This window comes from Polypterus senegalus, chromosome 10 (assembly GCF_016835505.1).
Source record: "Polypterus senegalus isolate Bchr_013 chromosome 10, ASM1683550v1, whole genome shotgun sequence".
NCBI lineage: Eukaryota > Metazoa > Chordata > Cladistia > Polypteriformes > Polypteridae > Polypterus > Polypterus senegalus.
In genome coordinates, this window is record NC_053163.1 from 145,976,094 (window position 1) to 146,003,539 (window position 27,446).

Consider the following 27,446-nt stretch of genomic DNA (forward strand, 5'->3'; position numbering starts at 1 on the left):
TTCCAGCCCCCTAAACTGCATCGCTGGACTTGGTACTCCAGTACTGGCGGTACAGTGAAGGAGATCGATCACATCCTCGTGGGCAGATGCTGGAGGCTCTTGCAAAACTGCAGGGTCTACAGAAGTGCCCAGTTTGTGAATTCTCACCACAGACTTGTTGCTACTCTGAAGATCCAGCTTAGGTCCAGTAGGCTACCACCTACTAGGAGAATAAGTGGCAGGACCAGGCCAGACTCCAAGGTCAGACTGTTTCTAATGAGTTTGCATACAGTTTGTGTGAGGAACTTGCAGACTTTGGTGCAACTGCTGGTCCTAATGTGACATGGGAGACATTCTATGACAAAAGCCTGATGGTTGCTGAGGGTTGTGTTGGTGTTGCGGGTGTTCCCAGGAGGAAGTGTTTCATCTCACAGGGCACCCTGGATATCATCGAGAGGAGTCGCAGCACACGGCTTGTTGGCAACTCCAGTCTGTACCAGGAACTGAGAAGGACGCCTGTGAGGGCTCTGAGGGCAGATAAGGAGGCGTTTGTTAGAGGAACAGATATATCTGTGACCTAAATACAGCATTAGTTTGGTCTCCAAGAATATATTTAAACATACAAAGGCCCAACATCTTTGTCTATAGGCCATTTATCAACCAATGATGTCTCTTACTGTACATACTGTTCACTGTATAGGATGGAGTTCCCCACTTCAGCCTGATAAACCCCGGAGTTCAGAGTGTAAGGCAGCTTCTGACTGCTCCACCTGCTCTTAATATTTACTTTAATACTGCAATCACTCTAGATACAAAGACAAAGTAAAGAAATTTAAACGTGACATGATATTTATTAAAGAACAATAATACCAGTACAATAAAATATAAAAGAAAATATAGATAGCAAAGTCTGGATATACTCTATATAGTCTTAAAAAGTGTACTGAAAGCAATTACAGATGTCAAAGATGAATATCCTAGGCGGCTTTTTGATTCAGCAAATGACAAAATACATGAGTTACACCTGCCGACGTTTGGATGAAATGGGGACACGCGTCTTGGTCTCTTCTTCAGATGTTGCCTTTTTGACATTATTGATTCCTTTCCTTCTCCCCTCCTTTTTTTTCTTGGACTGTTGGACAAGCCATTTACTGTATATAAAGGGTGAGTCAAAATGATGTTAACACTAATGGATTATTTTTATCTCGACCACACCTTTCCAGGTCGATGGATAGGTCATGGTGGACCATTGCCATGGCCTCCACACTCCCCTGATTTGACACCCTGTGATTTAAGGTTATGGAGTATGGTGAAGGAGCGTGTGTATAGCGGGACAGTTTGTGATATCGATGACCTGAAGGACAGAATACAGACTGTGGTATCATATATTCCCCGCGAAATGTGTGTCCGGGCTTTAAATGGGAGTGTTGCTCGATGGTTTTTGTGTGTCGAACATGATGGCGAACAGGTTGAGACATTCCTCTAAATCACCTTGCACATATTAAGTATGTTTTGTGAATAAATTATTTCCATTGTTCAAATGTTAATATAATTTTGACTCACCCTGTATATTAAAATTCTGCATCTTTGTGACATGTGATATGGAGTTCTTCGTGACATGAGCTTCATGATATGGCTTTGTAATTTGGGCTGTTACACCATTGATTGACTGGCTTTCAAAGTTCTGTTTCCAAGTGATAAGATAATCAACACAAATGTTGCCTTAGGCAAACCGTCTAAAAACAGATGTACTAAAGTGATAGATTACTGGAATTGTCAATTAAGCTCATCTTGTTTGTCTGAACAAAATCTAATAAAAATATAGGCATCTATTCTTCTTCTTCTTTTGGCTGCTCCTGTTAGGGATGCCACAACAATATGCGCGGGCTGGTGCTGCTGAGACGCGGCGTAGCCAATCCCAGCCAACCCTCAGTCCCGCTGTGTCAGCCCTTGTGTTCACTTCGTGAGTGGAATTCGATTTATGATTTACATAAGCCCTGAGTTTTTGAACATCTGACAATCTATATTCGGGGGGAAAGGCGGGCCGACCTGTAGTAACCCTTTAAACTCCGCCCCATTGTTGTCCGTTTTCTGTTACTTTCATTTAACTGACCATAACTTCATCCTGCTTCACTCAAGATTCACCAATTAAGGTCAGACATTTGTGTTTCAGAATTTTGACACCTTTTACCTAAAAATGTAATTTGAATGTTATTCTCATTTCTAAACATGCTGGAATCAACTTCATAGCACTCTAAAAGTGCCAGTGAATGTGTGAGGAACACCCATAAAAAATGTTATAATATATCTACAAATAATATGTCTAGTTTAACTGTTTTGAAGCAGTACAAAAAACATTTTATTTCTATGCTTTTTGTTTTACCATTTTAAATAAGGGTCCATAACATGCATATCCATTATTGAAAACCAAAGGCCTTGTGTCATTTTGAAGGGCAGATCTTACTGTCAGTGTACAGGGTGTCCCAAAAGTCACTATACACTTACACTATTACACAAGAAACTGAGTTTATTAATATTTCTAGAATCAACAAAGGAGTCGTTATAGTTTTACTTGCTAGGCTTGCCATCACGTTCCAACACCTTGAAGACTAGTTGTATACCTCTGTTTTGTCTTGGTAGAGTGAAATATTTTCTACTATTTTCTACTTTCCCCTTTTGTATTAATATGTAGCCTTTTTCAGAATGCCTCAGATCTCACAGACTTACCACTGTTTATCAGGTGTTGTACCATATAACTTCTCCCCACCTTCCCTTCTACATTTATAACCTTAGGCAATTAGGTGTAGTAAAAGATAAGCAGGAGTCAAGTTACAATTTAAATAATGTATTATTGATCTTCTTCTTCTTCTTTTGGCTGCTCCCGTTAGGGGTCGCCACAGTGGATCATCTTCTTTCATATCTTTCTGTCCTCAGCATCTTGATCTGTTACCCCCATCACCTGCATATCCTCTCTCACCACATCCATAAACCTTCTCTTAGGCCTTCCTCTCTTCCTCTTCCCTGGCAGATCTATTCTTAACATCCTTCTCCCAATATACCCAGCATCTCTCCTCTGCACATGTCCAAACCAATGCAATCTTGCCTCACTATCTATCTATCTATCTATCTATCTATCTATCTATCTATCTATCTATCTATCTATCTATCTATCTATCTATCTATCTATCTATCACTCTTGCTGATACCTGTCTGTCACAAATCACTCCTGACACTTCCACCCACTCCACCCTTCCTGCACTCTCTTCTTCATCTCTCCTCCACACTCCCCATTACTCTGTACTGTTGATCCCAAGTATTTAAACTCCTCCACTTTTGCCAACTCTGTTCCCTGCATCCTCACCATTCCATTGACCTCCCTCTCATTTACACACATGTATTCTGTCTTGTTCCTACTGACCTTCATTCCTCTCCTCTCTAGAGCAGATCTCCACCTCTCCAGGGTCTCCTCAACCTGCTCCCTACTATCGCTACAGATCACAATGTCATCAGCAAACATCACAGTCCACGGGGACTCCTGTCTAATCTCATCTGTCAACCTGTCTATCACCAAGCAAATAAAAAAGGGCTCAGAGCCGATCCCTGATGTAATCCCACCTCCAACTTGAATGCACCCGTCACTCCTACCGCAGACCTCACCACTGTCACACTTCCCTTGTACATATCCTGTACAACTCTTATGTACTTCTCTGCCACTCCCGACTTCCTCATACAATACCACAGCTCCTCTGGAGGCACCCTGTCATATGCTTTCTCCAGGTCCACAAAGACTCAATGCAACTCCTTCTGGCCTTCTCTAAACTTCTCCATCAACATCCTCAGAGCAAACATCACATCTGTGGTGCTCTTTCTTGGCATGAAACCATACTGCTGCTCACTAATCATCACCTCACTTCTTAACCTAGCTTCCACTACTCTTTCCCATAACTTCATGCTGTGGCTCATCAATTTTATTCCCCTGTAGTTACTACAGTCCTGCACATCCCCCTTATTCTTAAATATCAGCACCAGTACACTTCTTCTCCACTCCTCAGGCATCCTCTCACTTTCCAAGACTCCATTAAACAATCTGGTTAGAAACTCCACTGCCATCTCTCTAAACACCTCCATGCTTCCATAGGTATGTCATCTGGACCAACAGCCTTTCCATTTTCATCCTCTTCATAGCTGTCCTTACTTCCTCCTTGCTAATCCGTTGCACTTCCTGATTCACTATCTCCACATCATCCAACCTCTTCTTTTCTCGTTCTCTTCATTCATCAGCCTCTCAAAGTACTCTTTTCACCTGCTCAACACACTCTCCTCACTTGTGAGTACGTTTCCATCTTTATCCTTTATCACCCTAACCTGCTGCACATTTTTCCCAGCTCGGCCCCTCTGTGTAGCCCATCAGTTCTTTTATCCCTCTTCAGTGTCCAACCTCTCATACAACTCATCATATGCCTTTTCTTTAGCCTTCACCACCTCTCTCTTCACCTTGCGCCTTATCTCCTTGTACTCTTGTCTACTTTCTGCATCTCTCTGACTATCCCACTTCTTCTTTGCCATCCTCTTCCTCTGTATACTCTCCTGTATTTCTTCATTCCACCACCAGGTTTCCTTTTCCTCCTTCCTCTTTCCAGATGTCACGCCAAGCACCCTTCTTGCTGTCACCCTTACTACATCTGCTGTAGTTTCCCAGCTGTCTGGTAACTCTTCACTGCCACCCAGTGCCTGTCTCACCTCCTCCCTAAACTCAACCTTGCAGTCTTCCTTTTCAACTTCCACCATTTGATCCTTGGCTCTGCCCTCCTCTCTTCCTCTTCTTGATCGCCAACATCATCCTACAGACCACCATCCTATGCTGCTTAACTACACTTTCCCCTGCCACCACTTTGCAGTCTTCAATCTCCTTCAGATTGACTCTTCTGCATAGGATGTAATCTACCTGTGTGCATCTTCCTCCACTCTTGTATGTAACCCTATGTTCCTCCCTCTTCTTAAAATACGTATTCACCACAGCCATGTCCATCCTTTTGGCAAAATCCACTATCCTCTGACCTTCTTCATTCCTCTCCTTGACACCATACCTACCCATCACCTCCTCGTCTCCACTGTTTCCTTCACCAACATGCCCATTGAAATCCGCTCCAATCACCACTTTCTGTCCCTTGGGTACACTGTTCATCACTTCATCCAACTCACTCCAAAAATCTTCTCTCAACCATTGCACACCCAACTTGCGGTGCATATGCACTAACAACATTCATCATCACACCTCCAATTTCCATCTTCATAATCATTACTCTGCCTGACACTCTTTTCACCTCCAAAACACTCTGTCCATACTGTTCCTTCAGAATAACCCTACCCATTTCTCTCCTATCCACACCATGATAGAACAATTTGAATCCACCTCCGATCCACCTGCCCTTACTCCCCTTCCATTTAGTCTCTTGCACGCACAATATATCCACCTTCCTTCTCTCCATCATATCTTCTAACTCTCTCCCCTTACCAGTCATACTGCCAACATTCAAAGATCCTACCCTCAGTTCCACTCTCTTTACTTTCCTCCTCTCCTCCTGCCTCCAGACACGTCTCCCCCCTTTTCTTCTCCTTCTTCGGCCAACAGTAGCCCAATTTCCACCAGCACCCTGTTGGCTAACAGTACTGGTGGTGGTCGTAGTTAACCCGGGGTTCGACCGATCTGGTATGGAAATTTGTATTGTTCTCCGCATATTGATTTGGCAAAATTTTACACCAGATGCCCTTCCTGATGTAACCTTCCCCATTTATCCGGGCTTCGGACCAGCACGAAGAAACACACTGGTTTGTGCATCCCCTGCGGCTGGGTTTGCATCCCCTGTGGCTGGGTTAAATTATTGATAATATTCATAAATAATAACAATAAGCAAAGTACAAGTGAATACTGGCAACCATACAACCTGATAAATTGTGATGTGTAGTTTCAGGCGGCACACAGACTTGTTAGTTAATTAAAATGTCTCTAGTTAAGGCATCAGTTGTGGTCAGCTTTCTTTAGTACAGGCCGCATGCCTGTCTCAATATGGCTGCCGAGCTGTGCTCTTCATTGTGTTGTCCTTTTCAGTTCATGGGGTGAGATGCTCCTTCATCATTTGGTCAGAGAGAGAGAGAGTGAGGTAAAGCAAGAAAATGTATAGGTTTTCTGTCCAACCCCTAGAGCCAATAGGGCATCACGGTGCTTAAAGCTTTCTGATACAAGCCAATTCCAAACAGCCATACTTCAGACCAATGGGGCGACAGAAAACCTTCACACCTGCCCTCCACACCATGTGTTAAGGTAAAGTTTGGCAGAAAGGCAGCTTGGCTTTACTGTTGGGGTTGACTGGGAGACTTCAGCAGAGAAATATTAGCCAAACTTGTTTGAGGCACTTCACTCAACCCTGTCATAAAATTACAAAGAGAGTCAGTCCTAAAAGGGAGAAGGGGTCCTTAAACATCAAACCATTGCTGTTATCATCAATAATGTAACACTAGTATTACATTGCTTTGTCTAAGTTACAAATAAAGACTAATATTTATCAACTTGTATGCAAAATTTCACATCACAACAACCTCCACATGAGCGCCTCCATTTTCGACAAATTTCAGTCACTTTCGGACACAAGCCTCTCTGATGTTTTCCAGCATCTCTTCCCTGATCCCGCTGCAGGCCGGGTCAATTCTTTCCTCAAGCTGTGACAGGTTACGGGGCTTAGTGGCATACACCTTGCTTTTGATATAGCCAGCCCCACAAATAAAAAGTCATGAGGTGTAAGGTCAAGGGAGTGTGGAGCCCATTCAAGGGGACCCCCTTCGACCGATCCATCGGTCAGGAAACTTGATGTTCAGGAAATCTCTGACTAACCTGGCATAGTGAGGAGGGACGCCATGGTTAAGGGAATGATATGCTTACAAAAACTGCAAAGCCTAAGTCAGGGGTCTCCAACCTTTTCTCCCCCCCCCGAGAGCTACTTTTACAAAATGAAAATGGCCGAGAGCTAGTCATGTTTTCTAACGTGAAAGCAGACAGTATAAATATGTGGACAAGCAGTCAAACACTTTGAAGCCAATGGACGGATGAATGGGTGATACAGTAATCCCTCGTTTATCGCGGGAGATAGGTTCCAAGGCTGGCCGCAATAACTGAATTTCCGCGAAGTAGGGACACCATATTTATTTAATAAGTTAACGTGTATTTGGACGTTTTTAAACCCTCCCTGTACTGTTTACAACCCACCCTTTACTCTATTAATAACAGGGACAACTGTTAAGCAATATGAAATCGTAGATAAGTTTACAGTTACTGTATAGCGAAGTACACGTACCTATATATGACGTGATGATGGTGATGAATATGCTGTGCAGTAAAAATGATGACGATGAAGGTAATGATGACTTTTACTGCACAGCCGATGACTGTATTTTACGTCTCTTCAGACGGCGGTGCCATTTCCTGGGGCATCTCTTTCACGGTTTCCGAAGGTGTATCCGCAGTAGTAGTAGGGACTGGCTCTTTTTTGCGAGGCTGCAAAAACATTGTGATCGGCAGCTGCTGCCGCTGCTTCTTTTTCCGGTCGAAGAGCAGCTTGTAGGCGGTCATGACGTCGTCGACCTTGTTGCAAAATTGGACCGATCGAACCATATCGTCATCCCATTCCTGTGACCGCTCTTGCAGATCCTTAGTCAGTCTGCAACCACAGCCGCGAACGTTCTCCCTTCCTTCAGCATATCCAGAAGTTTCACCTTCTCAGCGTTCATCATCATTCTTCATTGGCGTTTAGGCTCAGCACCAGGCTTGGAAGAAGGAGCACATTTGGGAGCCATTGCAGGGGGTGAAAATTGAAGCGAAATTCAACACAATACAATGTAAAGTAAACCGCTCGGAGAGAAAGCTTGAAGCGAAATGGCTGCGACAGAGAGACAAGGGGAGGTGCTGTGGGATCTGGGCATCAGTCAAAGCACCAATCACGGGCCCGATTAGAAAGCGGGAAGCTGTGATTCGTTGTCTCCCTCCCATGTACCAATCACAGCCCGTGTTACAATGCACTTAGTCACCGAACTTGTTTTGTTGTTCTTAGACTAAGAAATACTACTACTATATTTAAAAACTCACGAAGTCGTGAATCCGCGAAAAGTGAACCACAAAGTAGCGAGGGATTACTGTATCGTCATTTGTCCCGAAAAGCCTTCCAGCGCAGCGACGAAAAATGGCAAACTGTAAAGATCAAGATCCCACCTTGATATTGTCATGCTATTATGGCTTCCCGTCTGTAATGCCGCGTAAATGGTTAGTAAAGAAAGCTTAGTTATTTTCTCTTATGTGATTTGTACTGCCATATCACTATGGGAGGGATATCGCCTTTTAATATCATATCTCTATATTTTTCGGTTACTTAAAATGCCGCAATTATAAAAGAACTTATTCCAATTAGGGAGCAATATCGCCCCTTAAAGGAAATAATCTCACACTATTGAATTAAAACAAAACAATGCAATTCCAAATACACAGATGTGACTTCTTCATTTGTCATTTTGTTCCATGTCACTGTGTCACTTTATTTACACGTCCAGTTGCATGTGTGATGTGTTTTTTAGTTAGTCAGATGACTGGCACTAAGGTGTATGGTGGAGTGGAGCCACTTAGGTTGACTCTTATGGAGTCATTTAAATGTTCGTCTGTCTGTCTTGTTCTGAACTTTGATTTCATGACATTTACGTCAGACTCATAGCATTAGAAGTCTGAATCACAATCTGATTGTATGGGTAGTTACCTACCAGGTAACGGGTGAGGTTGGTCTGCCAGTCTGCAACCATCCGCCACGGGTGCCCTCTCAGTTGTGAGAAGCAGATCATAGAATGTTACATAGTTAACTGTCAAATAATGCAAAGAGTATGCGACACGTGTGGTATCAGATTGTGATTCAGACTTTGAATGCTATGTATGTAATTACCCCGATCGCCAGGCTGTCAAGTAAACAAACCACACACCGTGGTGCAGCGTAAAGAGCCTTTGCCGCTAACGCTGATGTCCAAGTTTCGATCCCCGGTGAGGGGTGCAGTGGAGGGTGTACGCCTGATGAGCCCAAATTAGGGTGAAACATGTGTCGCATTATTTGACAGTTAACTATGTAATATATATACACACACAGTCAAAGTAAAAAGTATGTGAACCTCTAGGAATGATCTCTATTTATGTCTAATTCCCATATAAAACATGGTTGCATCTTCATGTCCGTCACAATAATGAACAAACACAGCCTCCTATAACTAAAGATACACAGATTTTCAGAGAATTTTTGACCATATTGAATAAATCATTCAAACTGTGAAACTGAAGGTTGGATAAAGTAAGTGAACCCTAAGCTAATGACTTTTTAAAAAGCTCATTGCAGTCCGAATTTAGCACACCTGGAGTCCAAGTTCAAAGGTGTGGCCTTGAATGACTTTGATTGATCAAAAACAGTATAAAGTTTGAGTTGGAGCTTTTGACAAGAAGGATATCAAGATGGGAATCATGCCTCGCACAAAAGAGCTGTCTGACTAAGACGGAAGTAAAGACTAAGACGGAAGTAAAAAACTTAGGGGTAACTGTTGACTGTAATCTGAATTTTAAATCGCATATTCATCAGACCACTAGGACAGCATTTTTTCACTTAAGAAACATAGCAAAAGTTAGACCTCTTATATCATTGAAAGATGCGGAGAAATGAATTCACGCTTTTGTTTTCAGTCGACTAGATTACTGTAACGCACTCCTCTTAGGACCACCCAAAAAAGACATAAATCGTTTGCAACGAGTGCAGAATGGAGCTGCTAGAATCCTAACTAGGATAAGAAAATCCGAACACATTTCTCCAGTTTTGATGTCACTACACTGGTTACCTGTGTCATTCAGGATTGACTTTAAAATACTGCTTATGGTTTATAAAGCCTTAAATAATCTCGCTCCATCTTATATATCGGAATGTCTGACACCTTATATTCCAAATCGTAACCTTAGATCCTCAAATGAGTGTCTCCTTAGAATTCCAAAAGCAAAACTTAGAAGAAGTGGTGAGGTGGGCGGCCTTCTGCTGTTATGCACCTAAAATCTTGAATAGCCTGCCAATAGGAATTCACCAGGCTGATACAGTAGAGCACTTTAAAACACTGCTGAAAACACATTACTTTAACATGGCCTTCTCCTAACTTCACTTTAACTTAATCCTGATACTCTGTATGTTCAATTCATCATAATAACTATTCATGGTGGCTCTAAAATCCGTACTGACCCCAACTCTCTCTTCTGTTTCGTTTTTCGGTTTCTTTGCGGTGGCGGCCTGCGCCACCTCCACCTACTCATAGCATCATGATGCTCCAACATTGATGGACTGAAAGCCAGAAGTCTACGTGACCATCATCATCAAGTCCTTCCATGAGAACCCTAAATACAAAGAGGACTGTTTGATTTATGTTAGGTAGATTGCCCAGAGGGGACTGGGCCGTCTCGTGGTCTGGAATCCCTGCAGATTTTATTTTTTTTTTTCTCCAGCCGTCTGGAGTTTTTTTTTCTGTCCACCCTGGCCATCGGACCTTACTTATTCTATGTTAATTAATGTTGACTTATTTTTATTTTTTATTGTGTCTTCTATTTTTCTATTCTTCATTTTGTAAAGCACTTTGAGCTACATTTTTTCTTGTATGAAAATGTGCTATATAAATAAATGTTGTTGTTGTTGAAGAGCTACGATGGAGAACTGTTCATCTACATTAAGGCTGGAAAGGTTTACAAAGTCATCTCAAAGATTTGAGATATTCATCAGTCTACTGTTAGGCAAGCTGTCTATAAATGGAGACAATTTGGTATTGTGGCTACTCTGCCCAGAAGTGGGCGCCCTGCCAAGATGACCCCAAGAGCACAACGCAAAGTCAGCAATGAGGTAAAGAAGAAACCTAGAGTGACAGCAAAGGACTTGAAGAAGTCATTAGAACTGGCTGACATCTCTGATCACTATACGCAAAACATTGAACAAGAAAGGAGTCCATGGCAGGACACCAAGTAGGAAGCCACTGGTATCAAACAAGAACATCACTGAATGCCTGAAGTTTGCGAAGGAGCAATTGGACAATCCACAATAGTACTGGGAAAATGTTATGTGGAGTGATGAAACCAAAATTGAACTATTTGGGAGGTACAAGCAGAACTTCATTTGGTGTAAAAAGGGCACTGCATATCAACATCAAAACATCATCCCTACATTAAAGTATGGTGAAGGGAACATCACGATTTGGGCCTGTTTTGCTGTATCAGAGCCTGGAAAGCTTGCCATCATTGATGGGAAAATGAATTCACAAGTTTATCAACAAATTCTCCAGGATAATGTGAGGGTGTCTGTCTGTCAACTTAAGCTCAGAAGAGGCTGGGTGATGCAACAGGACAATGACCCCAAACATCGCAGCAAATCCACAGCACAATGGCTTCAGAAGAACAAACTCTGCCTTTTGGAGTGGCCAGTCAAAGCCCAGACCTCAATCCTATTGAATGACTTGAAGAGAGAGAGCCACACACAGAAGACAACCAAAGAATATGGAAGAGTTAAGGCAGTTCTGCAGGGAAGAATGGGCTCATATTTCCCTTGAACGATGTGCAGGTCTGATCTGCAGTTACAGGAAGTGCCTGGTTGAGGTCATTGCTGCCAAAGGAGGGTCAACCAGTTCTTAAATCCCAAGGTTCACTTACTTTTTCCACTACCACTGTGAACGTTGAATGCGTTTGTAAAATAAAGACATGAAAGAGTAGAATTTTTTGTGTGTCATTGGCTGAAGCTCATTGTGTAAATCAGGACTTGTGACTTAGATGAAGATCAGATCACTTTTTATGACCAATTCATGCTGTAAACCAGATCATTCCAAAGGGTTCACATACTTTTTACTTTGACTGTATATAGAAAAGGACAGCATGCATGGACTGGCATCCTGGCTGGGATCGGAGAGATTAGAGGAGGCTCCTCTACAAAGCTATATGCTCCCCTGACCTGCTAGATGGCAGTGAGACAGTCCTGCTGGGGTCCGTGGGTGCCACCAGTAGGTGCTCCAGGGAGTTACGCTCCCTACTTTAAAGGAAGTCTGATCGACCCAGAAGTACTTCCATCGGGCTATGCCCTGGCACCCAAAGTACTCCTGGGTCCAAGATAAAAGGAGCCACTTATCTAGGCAAGCTGGAGTTGGGAGTGGAGGACGCGCAAATTTTGCCTGGGAGGTGTGGCAGTGAAGAAAAAAGAGAGAAGAACAATTGTAGTTTGCTTTATGCCATTTTTGAAGCCTATTATTCTTGATAAACTTTTTATTAATATTGGGACTTGTGTCTGTGAGGTTGTGCCTGAGGTGTGGGGAACTACAATGCCCCCTGGTGCTTACAATATTGATTTTTGACAACGCTGCTATCAACAGTCTGTGATTTTTTGACTTGGATGCTGGGGAGAAAACAACAAAGAAGTACTTTAAACTCATGTGTTAAATGTTGGTAAACATTCTCAAAGTTCATGCAGCAGATCAAAGCAGCATGTGGCATTCTCCAGGTCTGGGTAAGTAATGTTAAGCTCTGGTCATTTTGTGTGCTGTTCAGATGTTTCACTCGCTCTGAGCCAGCAGGTGGCACTGCTGTGCAAACTGTAGCACACCGTTTTATGTCAAGGAGTCTCAAGACACCCAAGTCTCAAAATGATGCAAAAGCACTTCTAATAATGGCCACTAGAGGGGGTTATACCAGCCAACATTTGCTAGATAAATGGGAAAACAGAAAAGCCTTATAAAATGAAAGATTTGTTTTTAACAAAAATGGTCTGCAGCAATGTGACTGTCTGAGTCAGCTCCACCTTCCCTTGTTGCCAGGGGCGGCCCTGGGCAGAGAAAAAATTGGTGGCCCCTTCGCCCGCCAATGTCAATATGGTATCTTAAGCAAGGCGGATGGTCACGTTCGTTGCGAACACTGCATAGCCGCCTCATGCTCATGACACAAGTGTTTCACTTATGATAAAGTTCAGGATTTGCTCCTTCCTGTGACACAATGAAAGCCTCCTGAGCCGCCTTTCTCTTTCGTTTCAAATAACCAGATTCGTGTACTCGAAATCTCTTCATTTTGCTTAGAATGGGTATGCAAATGTCTTGTGTCCCCTATCCGAGTTCCGACCAGATATTCACTATGACTATTGTGCTAACACTAATTCTTTATTAAAACTAGGAGAAACATTAATTTGTAAGACGACTCGCCCACTTGCACTAACTTCGCTTCAGCTGTCAGCTGTGTCGTTATTTTCTCTTTCTGTTTTATATTCAATATATATTGGCATGGCGACCCCTGGGATTTGGCGGCCCTGTGCAGGTGCACAGTTTGCACATGCCTAAGGCCGCCCCTGCTGTTGCTCCTTTTCAACCCAAAACCATTGATAGTCACAGACTGAGATGAGCCGGGCAAATGAGGGCAGACACTTACAGCAAGGGGTAGGTGCAGAAAAGTGTCAATTGCATTTATTAATCAGATCCAAACAGTGTAAAAATTAAAGTGCATCGCAACAAAGTTCTTTTTATTCTCAGCACTAAATACAGTAAATAATCCATAAAATCAATGTAATCTGTAGAGGCTAAAACAGTCCAAGTAAATAATCCATAAAATGAAGTTAAAAATCCAGAGACAGTCCTTTTTTCTTTGAAAACACAAGCCTCAATGCTTCCCTCTAAAACCTGCCTGCCTGCCGACAGGTGCAGTCAACCTTCAATTCCTGACTCGGATCACTTTTGTCAGGGCTGCCGCATGTCTGTCTCCCCACCGCCAGCCCCTCGGTGCCCGTGGGAGACACTACATAATAGGCCGCTTCTACTCCTGCCCCTTCTTCAGCTATTGGCTCTTCTCTTCTGTCAGACCACCTGCCCCCGTCCCTCTTTAACACGGGCTCTCCTACTCCTGCCCCTCACTCCTTCTTTCTTCTTTAACTTCCATTCTCTCCTTTGCCTTTTTCTTCTGATCTCTCTCCCCTATCCCACTGCCATGCAGGCTCTCTTTACACGGCCTGATCGGGTGCAGACGTGACCCTCTAGACCCACTCCGAGGTGTGAATGTGGTACCTGACCGATCCTCTTGCCTTTTTACGTGAGTACACAGTCAGCCAAGTACCGCAGGCAACACTTGGAGCAGCTCCATCATGCACACATCTGCACCTGTTCTCAGGACATGATTATTTATTTAAAACCGGCACAATGCCACAGACGCTTATCACAAGCAGAAGAAGCTCTGTGGAGCACAAAAAAAGGAATTTCCTGAGAAGGTAAGGCAGACGCAGTCCCAAAACAGAATCCAAAAGTCAAAAACAGAGCGCAGATTCAAAAATCCAGTAATCACAAAAGGTACCAAGCGAGGAAAAACAGGAGTAAACACTCCACTCCCTAGCGCACTTGAAATGAACTGCCAGGAACTATGGGAGACCCTCTGGATCATCTCCAGACAGAGGAGCAGCTTCAGCGACACACTGCTGTCACCGTCCTGCTCCACTGACAGACTGAGGAGACCCCACACTGTGCGACTCCCTGGTGGGGAAGGTAAATGTTAACATTATACAAAGTTATTGTCTGTTATACCTGCATTTTTATTACTCTTTAATTTAATATTGTTTTTTATCAGTATGTTGCTGCTGGAGTATGTGAATTTCCCCTTGGGATTAATAAAATATCATCTGTCTATCTATCTATTATATAGTGGCTTTCATATCTATCTATCTATCAATTATATAGTGCCTTTCATATCTATCTATCTATCTATCTATCATATAGTGCCTTACATATCTATCTATTATATAGTGCCTTTCATATCTATCTACCTATCTATCTATTATATAGTGCCTTTCATATCTATCTATCTATCTATATATCTGTCTATCTATTATATAGTGCCTATCTATCTATCTATCTATCTATCTATCTATCTATCTATCTATCTAGCTATTATATAGTGCCTTTCATATCTATCTATCTATCTATATATTAATTATATAGTGCCTTTCATATCTATCTATCTATCTATCTGTTATATAGTGCCTTTCATATCTATCTATCTATCTATCTATTATATAGTGCCTTTCATATCTATCTATCTATCTATCTATCTATCTATCTATCTATCTATCTATCTATCTGTTATATAATGCCTTTCATATCTATCCATCTATTATATAGTGCCTTTCATATCTATCTATCTGTTATATAGTGCCTTTCATATCTATCTATCTATTATATAGTGCCTTTCATATCTATCCATCTATTATATAGTGCCTTTCATATCTATCTATCTGTTATATAGTGCCTTTCATATCTATCTATCTATTATATAGTGCCTTTCATATCTATCTATCTATCTATCTAGCTATTATATAGTGCCTTTCATATCTATCTATCTATCTGTTATATAGTGCCTTTCATATCTATCTATCTATCTATCTATCTATCTATCTATCTATCTATCTACCACCCACTAAATACATGAATCATAACTAAGGCATTGACATATAGAGAAAATGAAAAACGATAATACAAGTAATAAACACAAGCAATATTCATGTTCTTAACCTGAGGTCCGTGGACCCCTAGGAGGGTCCATGGATGGGTTTCAGGGTTTCTGTGAGGGTCAGATAAAAATTAACAGTTTATATTCATTATACATCCCGGTACTGTTGATTTAGAGTAGATGTAGTAGTAGTAGTAGTAGTAATGGTAGTAGAAGATGTAGTTGTAGTAGTAGATCTGTTTTAATTTGCACCGGAGCATTGTCTTATATATAAACGTCTACATGTGGAAGTGTGTGTCTGTCTGTCCGCCTGGCCCGGAAGTACAAGGCTACATCATGAAAATCAAAGAGTCAGCAAGGTGGCCCCAAGTGAACGAGTTGGTAGAAGAGAGAAGTACGAGGCTACAGCATGAAGCTGAAAGAAAGCAACTCTGTCACCAAAGTGAAACCGCCGATGAAAGACAAACTAGCTTAGCCGCTACTATAAAAACGAGGTGAGCACATCGACAAAACAAAACCTCAGAGGACAGAGAAACTTGCTTAGCCGCAGAGAGACAAGGGGGACGAGCACATCGGTAAAACAAAACCTCACTACTCAATGTGCTTAGACAGAGGGGAGCCACTTGAACCACCTCAAATGTGTAGTGCCCACCTGGATGAAGCAATGGCAGCCATTCTTGCACCAGTACTTCACCACACATTAGCTATTAGGTGGTGAAGACGTGAGAGATTAGTTAGCCAATTAGAGGCAGTTTCCACGTCTACCCGTATTAGTTTAAATGGCACTTTTGCCACTCGCAATATGGTGGACGTGCTGACGTATCGTGTCTATACATCAACATTAATAAGCTTGTAATGTCAACAAAACAAAAAGTTAAATAAAGCTTTTCATCTGTTAAGGCTTTTCAGCTTCATTTAATAAATATTTTTGGTACTGATTATTTTCTTATTTTCTTTCTTTACTCTGTGTATAAACAAATGTAAGAATGTACGTTAAATATTTTTTGAATATACTAAGCATTCAATTATTTAAAAGAAAATAAAAAAAATCAGTTCCATTTAACAGAAGTGATAGGCTGAAAATTGTGATATCTACAGCTGAGATTTGATAATATCCAACCATTTGAATAACCTTTTGCGAAATACAACTTCTTATAATACCAAACTCATAAACTGAGATTGTAACACTGTACTTATTAATACATTTTTCATGGCTCAACAGTTTCCCTTCTTTGTTAATAAGCTGTTTCACAAATAAAAAATCTTTTTTAATACAGATTTGTTCTGGAATTTAATATCCTTAGAGGTGAGATTGCGTTGGTTTGAACATGTGCAGAGGAGAGATGCTGAGTATATTGGGAGAAGAAGGCTAAGGATAAAGCTGCCAGGCAAGGGGAAGAGAGGAAGGCCTAAGAGAAGGTTTATGGATGTGGTGAGAGAAGACATGCAGGTGATGGAGATAACAGAACAAGATGACGAGGACAGAAAGATATGGAAGAAGATGATCCGCTGTGGCGACCCCTAACGGCGGCAGCCGAAAGAAGAAGTAGAAGACTACTGCACAGGATGTATCTCTGCAGTGGATACTTTGACAGCTTGCTAAGATCATTCATAAATATTTTCCATGCAATAGTTTTACATGTGAATTTATTCCAGATGTGTTAAATGTATGCAGCTTTTGTGGTGAAAATAATGAATGTTTTGAACATGTTTTCTGTAACTGTGTACATTTGAGAAGTTTTGATTTGCTGAATGGTGAATGGGGATATCCTATTCTGTTATACACAAAGTAACAAAGAATGTAACTATATAATAAAGCTCTGCATATTACTTGCAAATCACTTTATTTAGTATCAGACTTCCAAACTACGATTTATTTATTGATGACCTTAATTCTTTTAATTCTTTTATATACTCTATCAAAAATATTAAAAATAGTAAGGCAAAGCATTACATTTGTTATCCAAACATAAATGTATTTAATATGTACGTATACAATTTAAATATATGACAACAGTCCCCTGGCATTACGTTATTCTTTGAATATTTTGCATTATATGTTATATGTATTGTTATAAAATAATGTATAAATGGAAATAAAAAAAACTTTGACAGCTTGTTTCAAATCACCCACCGTCGTGCCTTTCACTGAACATCATTTCCTCCGCCAGTTACCGCGAGGTTTTTGTATTAATGACGCATTTCCGGCCTCTCGGGTAGGCACCCAGAGAATATTCTCGAAAGTCATTTGGCGTTTGAGCATTTAAAAGCATCACATTACTGAAAGAATAGCGCAACAAAAGGATTTTGGATTAATAAATTGATAATAACAGTCCGGAACGCATACTGCTTGATTGGCGACTTTTATTTTGATACCAATTAGTGAACAGGAAGTGGTCACAGCAACAGTGCTTTTGTTATTATTGCCATTGCTGCTGCTTACAAGTTAAATTGTTACAACGAGAAAGAGTCGTCAGAATGGCAGAGTACAGTAATGTGCAGAAGGGCACGTTAAAGTTGAAAGGAGCCGGTGACCTATCATTAGGAAAGAAGTAAGTGTGCTTTTACACAGGGGTTGTCTTTGGAAACTTGATGTTTTTTTATTTAGTTATGAATAGTGGGGGGAGTTCAGTCGGGATGGGCAGCTGTGGCTTCAGGACTTCGTTCCAGCGTCTCGGACAACGAAAAGTTGGTGTACGGCAGTGAACCTCTGCTTAAAGATGGTTTTGGTATTTCAGAATTTAGCTCATATTTGTTTTATTGAGATGTTTATTTCATGTTAGTCTGTTTAGCTTTGAGTTAGACTACTTCCCAAAACATTCTTGTAAAATCGGAGGAGTAAGTGGATTAAGTGACTATGCGTTTAAAAATTGTGGGCATCTACTCCTGAATCCAGGGGATTTAATTGGTCTGCATTTAAATAATTCTTCCTTAACACTGAGCAGAGTCAATCCGGTCCTTAAAATAAATACATAAATAACGGAAATCTCTCGGCACAAAGCTGGAATTCGTCCTGTTCGGTACGTTAGACGCCATCACACGACACACTTCTGTAGCCACAGTGGCATGTAGAAGTTCAGTAGGTGCACTAAATTAGCAGCAAAATTAACAAAAAGACACATCTTACGTTTTAAGTATGAAAAAGTTGATTTAGTACTAACGCCTCCCAGAATGGTCTGGCTGGCTAATATACCTGTCATATACGCTTGCTTACCCAGGCAGTGATCTAATCGGCCAATGAAATGTCAGCAGAGCGGTGCAGAAAATCATTCAGATGCAGGTCAGGAGCGTCAGGTAATGTACACACTAAACATCACTATGGGAGAAAAATGAGGGCAGACACTTACAGCAAGGGGTAGGTGCAGAAAAGTGTCAAGTCTGATGAATCACCATTTCTGCTGTGAAACACAGATTGTAGGGTCAGAATTTGATACCATCATCATGAATCCATGTACCCAACCAGCTTTATGTCAAAAGTGCAGAGTGGTGGTGGTGGTGCAGTGATGTGTCTCGGCACACTTTGGTCCTGTAAATACCAGTGTGAATTTCCCCTTGGGGTTAATAAAGTATCTATCTAGCTATCTATCAGTCATTGCTTGAATAATACTATTTGAGTATTGTTGGTGAAAATGTGTATCCCTTCATGGCCTCAATTTTTTACCAGTCTTCTAATGGTGCATAATGATGTAAGCAGCCATATTTCAAACTGGTTTCATGAACATCACAGTGAGTTTAGCGTTCTTAAGTGACCTGCCCAGTCGCTGGATCTGAACCCAACAAATCCCATTTGAGATATAGCAGAACTGGAGATTCACAGCATGAAAGTGCAGATGACAGGTCTGCAAAAATCGCGTGATACATTCATGTCAACATGGACCAGACACTCAAAGGAATGTTTCAAACCCCACCATGTGTGACCGTGTCCTGTAATCTCGACTGAAGCTGTTTCTCCTTTGGAGACTTTATATGCACTTTCTCTGTTACTTTTACCAAATTTGTTGTGCCTTTGACCCGGGCAACCTCTTACTGTTCTGGCAATCATTGCAGGAGGAGATCTGTTGTTATTTGGCACTGGTCAGTTTTCTTAACATAATATACAGTACGTTTTACCAATGAGCTCAAATGTCTAGTGGTGGTCTTACTTTATAAATCTACGTTATGCTAACTGTCCAGTGAGCAGCAAGTTTAGACCTGTGAGACTTCCTGGGAGTGCAGGTTTTCATCCCAGTCTGCTTCTGCTTTTAAATGGACTTGTACTTTAATTTAGCAAGCTGTTAACTACCAGCTTGTTTTTAGGTATGTTTATTTTTTTTTTAATCAATACAGAAATTACAAACTGGTTATGCTAAATATTTATTGAATGAAGTAAGAGTTGATGTTAGATCGGTAAGAATGAATCTGTCTTTTAAATATTCTTGTTATTTAAGCTGTTCTTTTCTAACGAGCACACAAGTGGATACTAGTACCGTCGTGGGCAAAAGTTTTGAGAATGATACAAGTATTGGTTTTCATAAAGTTTGCTGCCTTTGTGTTTTTAGATCTTTTTGTCAGATGTTTCTATGGTATACTGAAGTAGAATTACAAGCATTTCATAAGTTCAATTACATTAAGTTCATGCAAAGAGTCAATATTTGCAGTGTTGGCCCTTCTTTCTTTTTCAAGACCTCTGCAATTCACCCTGGCAGGCTGTCCATCAACTTCTGGGCCAACCCTTAGTGATGGCAGCCCATTCTTGCTTCATCAATGCTTGGAGTTTGTCAGAATTGGTGGATTTTTGTTTGTCTACCCAGCTCTTGAGGATTAACCACAAGTTGTCAGTGGGATTAAGGTCTGAGGTTTTATACTATTTCAAAGTGAGTCATCACAAATATCATATTTTTGGATATTTGATTCTTTACCAGTGGTCTTAACCCTCAAAGAGGCACTTCCAGAAGGTTAAAAATGATCAATTTCAAACATAAGCACATGGGGTATTGTTTTAAATTATTTCAAGGTCAGCGATTGTGAATATGATGTTACTGATTTTTTTTTTTTTTAATCCTTTATTAGGAATTTAGCATTTCATAGGATGAAAAATGACATATTTCTGTTATAACTGAGAATATTTAGACCAGGGGTCACCAACCTTTTTGAAACTGAAAGCTACTTCAAGGGTACTGAGTAATACGAAGGGCTACTTATTTGATACAAACTTCCTGAATTAAAGTTGCTCAGTTCACCTTTAATGTAATGGAAATTTTCCTTAGCTTTTCTGCCATGTTTTGTGTTTTTTTTTTTTAATTTTTAGGAGGTAAAAACTGAGCCTTAACTCCCATTCGTAGCTGCGCCTGTTTGCTTGTCTCAGCAAAGAGTGAGATGGAAGTTTGTTTTGCGCTTGATATTGAACTTTGACCGCAGGCTACCACCAAACCAAAACTGTTATTGATTCAAAAAGAACAGCAACACAATTTAAATACAATTTTTAGGCAGAGCTCCATGGTGTCTGGTGCTATTTTTAGAACATGCCCTGTGGGCAACGCACATGGTCCCTGCGGGCGGGCACTGTGTTGGCTACCTCTGATTTAGACTTTAAACATCATGAAGTAAACCATTACATTTCTTATGGATTATGCCAAATTAGGGCGGCTTGTGCTGTTTTATTTATTTTCTTAATTAAGGTAAAACATAATTGTACATAAAAAAAAAAAAAATGAGTAAAATTTTTATTGTTTTTAGTTTGTTTGCTGTTGAAGTTGTCATTTTTATTTTTTTTACTTAAAATGTCTGCAAATAATGTAATTTGGCAAGGGCTGTATCAACATTTACATGCAACTGTATGTGACCCTGAACGGCATTAAGCAGACTTAACAATTATTGGAGGCATATTCCTGTAACGTGAGCAATGCCATGCTCTGAGATCAGGCAGTGGGTGAGTGGTAAGTAACTTTGTACTAACGCTGCCAGCTTCTGCTTTCCTGCATAGAATGTTCTAAACGATTACCTTATGACCATTAGCTGGAATATTTTAAACGCGTGAATGGGTGAAAGACATGTTGTCAGTCCGGTCCTGCTTAAATATTTCATTACATAAAACATCTTGCATGCTGAATTTTATCATCCACCATCCATGCGCTCCCTACAGTTCACCATAATCTTTTGACACATGCCAGCCTCTATACATGTTATCCCATCCTAAACGTTTAGGTGATAAGAAAGTAATATTGCATCATTTTTGAAACCTGCTTAATTAGGTTCAGGGTGTCCAGTGGTTATCCTGGTAGCACTGGGCACAAGGCAGGAAACTAAGAAAATTTGCATTTAAGTCATGTAATTAAGTAATGAAATTCCTGGATTGATACCAACAATAAGTTATGCCAACCATGTCCCATTTTTGAAAGTTAATTCTTGCAGCACAAATGATTGATTTTTCATTGTTTATATCTATTTTTTAATAGGAAAAAGAATAAAAAAAAGGAAAGCAAGAAGCACCTGGAGCAGATTATGACCAACCCTAACAAAGAAGAGGAAACAAAGAAAACCTACATGAGTAAAAGGACTCCGGCACAGATCGCATATGATAAGATGCAGGAGAAGCGGGTGAGTGAGGCCCAGCCTTTCAGTCATTTGTGTGAATTAAGTTGTCTATCTCATGTCTCCATCTGCATTAACAGAAGTAGTGAATTATGACACTCTGTAGCCATGTTGGTAGCAAACCGTGCATCCAAGGGTCCAAAGAATCTCCTTAGACAATTATCACACTACATTTCTTTTTTGCATAGTTGCAAAATTGGATGAATTTTCCACTAACGTTCATAGGGTCAGGCTTGGATCCATCTGAAAGCAGGTAACAAATGGCCAAGGCTGCCAGAGACTTGTACTGGACTGTTTATGTCATTTGGAACATTAATTCTTATTTGGGGTATCATCTTGAAAATTGACTACGAGGTGAGACACAAAAATAACCAGACTGGGCTTGGGGCTTTCCTGAAAAGCCGCCTGGAGGTCGGCCGGACATGAATCATAGAACTATACCTTACACGCCTTCACAAACCGCCAAGTGGCTAGGTATATCCTGTGAAGAGCCCAGTCAGTATTTGCACAACAATCGCTACACGAGTTGCCACTATAATGTCGGGTGAAATTAATCGAACAGAGAATCAACATCAAATTTCTCACAAATTTGACTGACAAAAACATTCCTGTCCTCAATCATCCTATTTGCTCGATTTAGCTCCCTGTGATTTTTACTTGTTCCCAAAAATCAAGAGAGACCTGAAGGGGACACATTTTTCTTCAATGGATAAAGTGAAGACTTCCTGCACTGTTTCAATCAATGGAAGATACATATGGAGCGGTGTAGAGATCGGGAGGGGGAGTATATAAAAGGTGACAATGTTTAGAATGCTGTAAGTCATCTATATATATATATATATATATATATATATATATATATATATATATATATATATATATATATATATATATATATATATATATATATATATATATATATATATATATATATATAATAGATATTTACCAGTTCTGTTATTTTTGTGTCTCCCCTTGTATACAAAGCACAAGTAGAAAACAGTAAAAACATAATAGGTTATAGATTTAGATTGGTTATACCACAGTGAAAACATAAAGAGAACTTGAGCAGGGTTGCAGTTTCTCAGTTTCAGTCCTATAGTGGTACAAGGCCCAGTAAGTCTCTTCAGGCCAGTTTCACAGTCATCCAATACCAATACCTGTTTCAAATATCATAATTCTACACTTTTATGATAGGAGTGCATGCCTTGTGTCAAACCTACACACACAGAACACAAGAGGCAAAAGCTACAAAACCACAAAAGGGGCAGAAAATCAGGTACGAAATGAACATCAAATAATTCCTGCCACATTTCTAAGTCTTAATCGTGGCTCCTGGATGTTATTGATCTGTTGGGCTGACTCGCCCACACTGACATATTTAGGACAATTTTTGCTGATGTCCTCTCTGCATCTCAGAGGGTGTCTGGAGACTTACATCCACAACGTTGTGGTGCTCTTGCTTCTGGCAACGTCATCTGGGCTGGGCACCACCTCACACATTGCAAATATATCTTGAAGAACATCAATGTGTCACATTCATTACAGAGATGAACAGATGCATTTTTTGAGTGTACACATCTTAAGGACATCTTTTGTGTTTTTATTTTACAGCAAATGGAGAGAATATTGAACAAAGCATCTAAAACTCACAAAAGAAGAGTTGAGGTATTGTCCCATTTGTTTTTAGAACATAGATTTCATTATACTAAGAGCTGATTTAAATACTGTTTTATGATTGTCAGTTAATCCTATTTTTATTCCAGGCCACGAACAAACAGTGTTTTTTCTTTTATCCCTAACAACGTGATCAAGTGTGCCTGGAGGGTCTTGTTTTGACTCGATTTTAGAACAAGCTACCCACCTTGAATCCTTTATGGAGTCCTTCATTTTTTAAAGCGATGCTTCTGATAACTGCCCTCTTCAGTGGGTACCTACACCCAATATGCTTATTCATGCAGTTACGATTTGGGGTTCTGTAATAGAATAAGGCAGCCGTGTTTCTTCTGCCTTGTAGTGTAGCTCATTTGGCTGATGGCTTTTACAAATGAAGCCCAAGTGTATATAACATATTCTCATTACAAATGTCAATGTGTCTTCATATTCTTTCTTGTGGCATCATAATTATTGTCCAAATGTTGAGGCTAAATATCCAGGCTCTCCTGACTGAACAAGGTAACCACTCAAAGAGTGGGTCCTGTGAGTCTTCTCTAATGTTCAGCATCTCTCACAGTAACGACCGAAAAACCATGTATGCTGAACGCTTTGTCATGGGGCTTACACTTTTGTGTTGGTATTAAAAGTGCAAAAACTAAATACAATGGTTGCTTGAAATGAATGTAACATTTCTAGTAGAGTAATTGTTGTCTAGCGTACATTTTGCTCAGAACAATAATTTACCGCACAAAGTTTACATGCATTTCACTGATTAACTCTTCTACACATTCACTCTGTCGACACTCTTTTCTTTGTGGTGTCTCGTTGCCGTATTGGCCTGCATTTGGAGAATATGCCGATTTATCCTGATCCACTACCATCAGCACCTTTTGCTCTTGTGGCATGGAAGGTTGTTCCCTCTGTTTCTCATAGGCTGCTCAACACTCTCGACTCATAAGGGCTTGTAAATTTTGCCGTGATTGCACGATAATCCGGATCAACCTATCCAGAACTGAGTGAGCCAATTGAACTGTGGTGTGCTCTGGAGCCAGCTAATCCCCCTGAAGCAAATTTGCACTATAGCAAGATGAAATTGAGAGATGTTGAGATCCACGATTATCTAATCTCTCTTTCTTAGGAACAGACCTGAAATGACATGATATGGTAAGATAAAGTCACTAAAGTGTATGGTGGGTGAAAATTGACCCAAAAGAATCTTTTTCTTTTGTTAAAGTAGGGCAACGTTAATAAAAGACTGCATATTTCTGAGCGGAAAAGATGAGTCGGGATGTTTCTATGCATTGTGAGCAAATGGGCTCTCTTAATTAAAGTCAATGGTGCATCGAAAATGACACAAGGTACATATTATTAGAAGCTGTACAAATTAATTTTTTTCCCAATCAACAAGCGGCACAAAAACTCATTGTTTCATCCCATGTGTATTCAAATTTAGGGTGCTTTTACTGAAAACTGGGACAGATTTGATTCATACACTGTTAAGGCAACTTTTCTCAAATGGGGTTCTGTGAGACATGTTACTGAATAGCAGTGGCAAATAAATAAAATTGAACAGTGGAAGAAAATAATAAACATTCTCTAAAAGGAATAAATTCGAAGTTCTCGTTAGTTGTATTAACAGCCACTAGGATGTGATGCAATGCCATCTGTGGCTCACGTATCATTATTATAATAAAAATAATAAGTTGCATTTATAGAGCTCATACAGCACCTAGCACTAGTGACGCTTAGGAGTTAACTGGTGCTGGTTAGTGCAAGCAAGAAACGTGAGAAGTCCAGTCATCTCTCATCAATCCTATGTGTTTTCTAGCGTGCAGGTTTGTATTCACTCATTAATATTTTCCCTCTCTCTCCATTTTCCAATGTATTTGTTTTGTTTGCTTTTATTTAGGCTGCATTTTTAAATTACTCGAACAGCCGTTTGAAGATTCCAACTGAAAAATAGGCTTTTTTAAATACAGTTGGAGTTAATCGGCATGCGTTTTAAAAGTGCTCGAGCAGGCGTTCACACACAATTTTCATGCACCAAATTGCGAGGTGCTGCCGCCAGAGCACATACGAAACATAAATGATAAATTCCTTACTCTCTGAACATAACCCCGAAAGTTTATTATCCGACCGTGGTGTTTTGCAATTTTTTTTTGACATTGTTCTAGCTATTCAATAGCAATCAGTAGTCATTTTTATGTTGATGTATGAAAAATGACCAAACTGTTAATAATTATCTTGTTACATTGAGGTTATGTTGACCAAGTCGGACGCAGTTAGACGCACATCATGTCCTGCACACGCAGTTTTTAAATTTCATTGTTTGAGTACAGTATTCTTAATTTCTGTTCGAGTACATTTCGTTCGAACAGCTAGTGCACTTGAAAAACACGGCCTGTCTTTAGTTTTATTAGTCAAAGTTTTATTTATCATCATCTTCTTTTTTCATTTTTGTTTACTGTTTAATAGAAATTTCTAACCGTGAAAATGTGGCACAGGTTTCACACTAGCAAAGTACATTTTATTAATTGGATATGTTTTGAAGAGTAACATTTCTTTGGCACTTGCATTTGTTTATATGACATTTTACTTTGATTTATCTTATTCTTTTGCAAATTGCAACTAGATGATTAAGTATAACACTTGTTATATTATGTTTTCCCTTATGATGTTTAAATTTATAAATAAAACCTACTAATAATGATTATTATGTAGGAGTTCCCTAGAACATGAATATTATTTCAAGGGTTCCACAAGGGTAGTGACCGAAAGAACGAGATCGCGAATACAAGCAGCTCAAATGAGTTTCCTCCGCAGGGTGTCTGGACTTTCCCTTAAAGTTAAGGTGAGAAGCTCAGTCATCCGGGAGGAACTCAGAGTAGAGCCGCTGCTCCTCCGCATCAAAAGGAGTCCAATGAGGTGGCTCGGGCATCTGATCACAATGCCCCCTGGACGCCTCCCTGGTGAGGTGTTCCGGGCACGTCTAACCGGGAGGAGGCCCAGGGGAAGACCCAGGACACATTGGAGGGACCTGGGATTCCCCTGGAAGAGCTAGAAGAAGTGGCCTGGTAGAGGGAAGTCTGGGTATCTCTGCTCAAGTTGCTGCCCCCTCGACCTGATCTCGGATAAGTGGAAGAGGATGGATGGGTTCAGCAAGGGCAATAAGGTTGAGAAAGGCTGCTGTAAGGGGTCAGTTGGTACTGAATATCTGGGGAGTCCCATATTTATGAGGAGTTTTGGTCATCTCCCAAGTCTTACCCTTTTGGGTTTTTGCAGATTTCTGGGCTTTGAAATAAGTATCACCCTGGTAGCTGGTTTATATTATTAATAAGTGTCTCTCTCCATCTTATTTAGGAGTTCAACAGACATCTGGATACGCTTACCGAACACTACGACATCCCAAAAGTCAGCTGGACCAAATAAGGACAAAGTGGACTCTCCGTTATCTTGTATTTTGTTTGGTTTTTCTTTTTTAGTGGACTATGCAAGTTCTAACATGGCTAGGAGTTCAAAAGTGCAGAATCGTTTTTATTTTGTTGGTCTTGTCATTTTCATTTGCAAAGCCATATTTGAACTTGAGTTGACATTTTATTGGAATGCCATTTTCAGCAGATTTCTTTGTGATGGATTTGTATCACCAGAGAAAAAACATTTTTCAAAAATAAAAATTAAAACACAA

General features: G+C 40.3%; 1 protein-coding gene across 1 annotated transcript; it reads left to right on the forward strand.

Moving 5' to 3' along the window:
• The first annotated feature begins 17,719 nt into the window (after positions 1-17,719).
• fam32a (family with sequence similarity 32 member A) lies at positions 17,720-27,446 on the forward strand. The gene is made up of 4 exons (XM_039766996.1): positions 17,720-18,087; positions 21,970-22,111; positions 23,720-23,773; positions 27,122-27,446. Exons 1-4 carry the CDS (start codon positions 18,014-18,016, stop codon positions 27,188-27,190), a joined length of 339 nt encoding a protein of 112 aa, XP_039622930.1. The 5' UTR covers positions 17,720-18,013; the 3' UTR covers positions 27,191-27,446.

Excerpts from the sequence above, each read along its gene's own strand:
- fam32a (XM_039766996.1), top strand. The coding sequence starts at position 18,014 with ATGGCAGAGTACAGTAATGTGCAGAAGGGCACGTTAAAGTTGAAAGGA. Across the intron at positions 18,088-21,969 it reads GACCTATCATTAGGAAAGAA|GAAAAAGAATAAAAAAAAGG; the intron begins GTAAGTGTGCTT and ends ATTTTTTAATAG. Across the intron at positions 23,774-27,121 it reads CTCACAAAAGAAGAGTTGAG|GAGTTCAACAGACATCTGGA; the intron begins GTATTGTCCCAT and ends CATCTTATTTAG.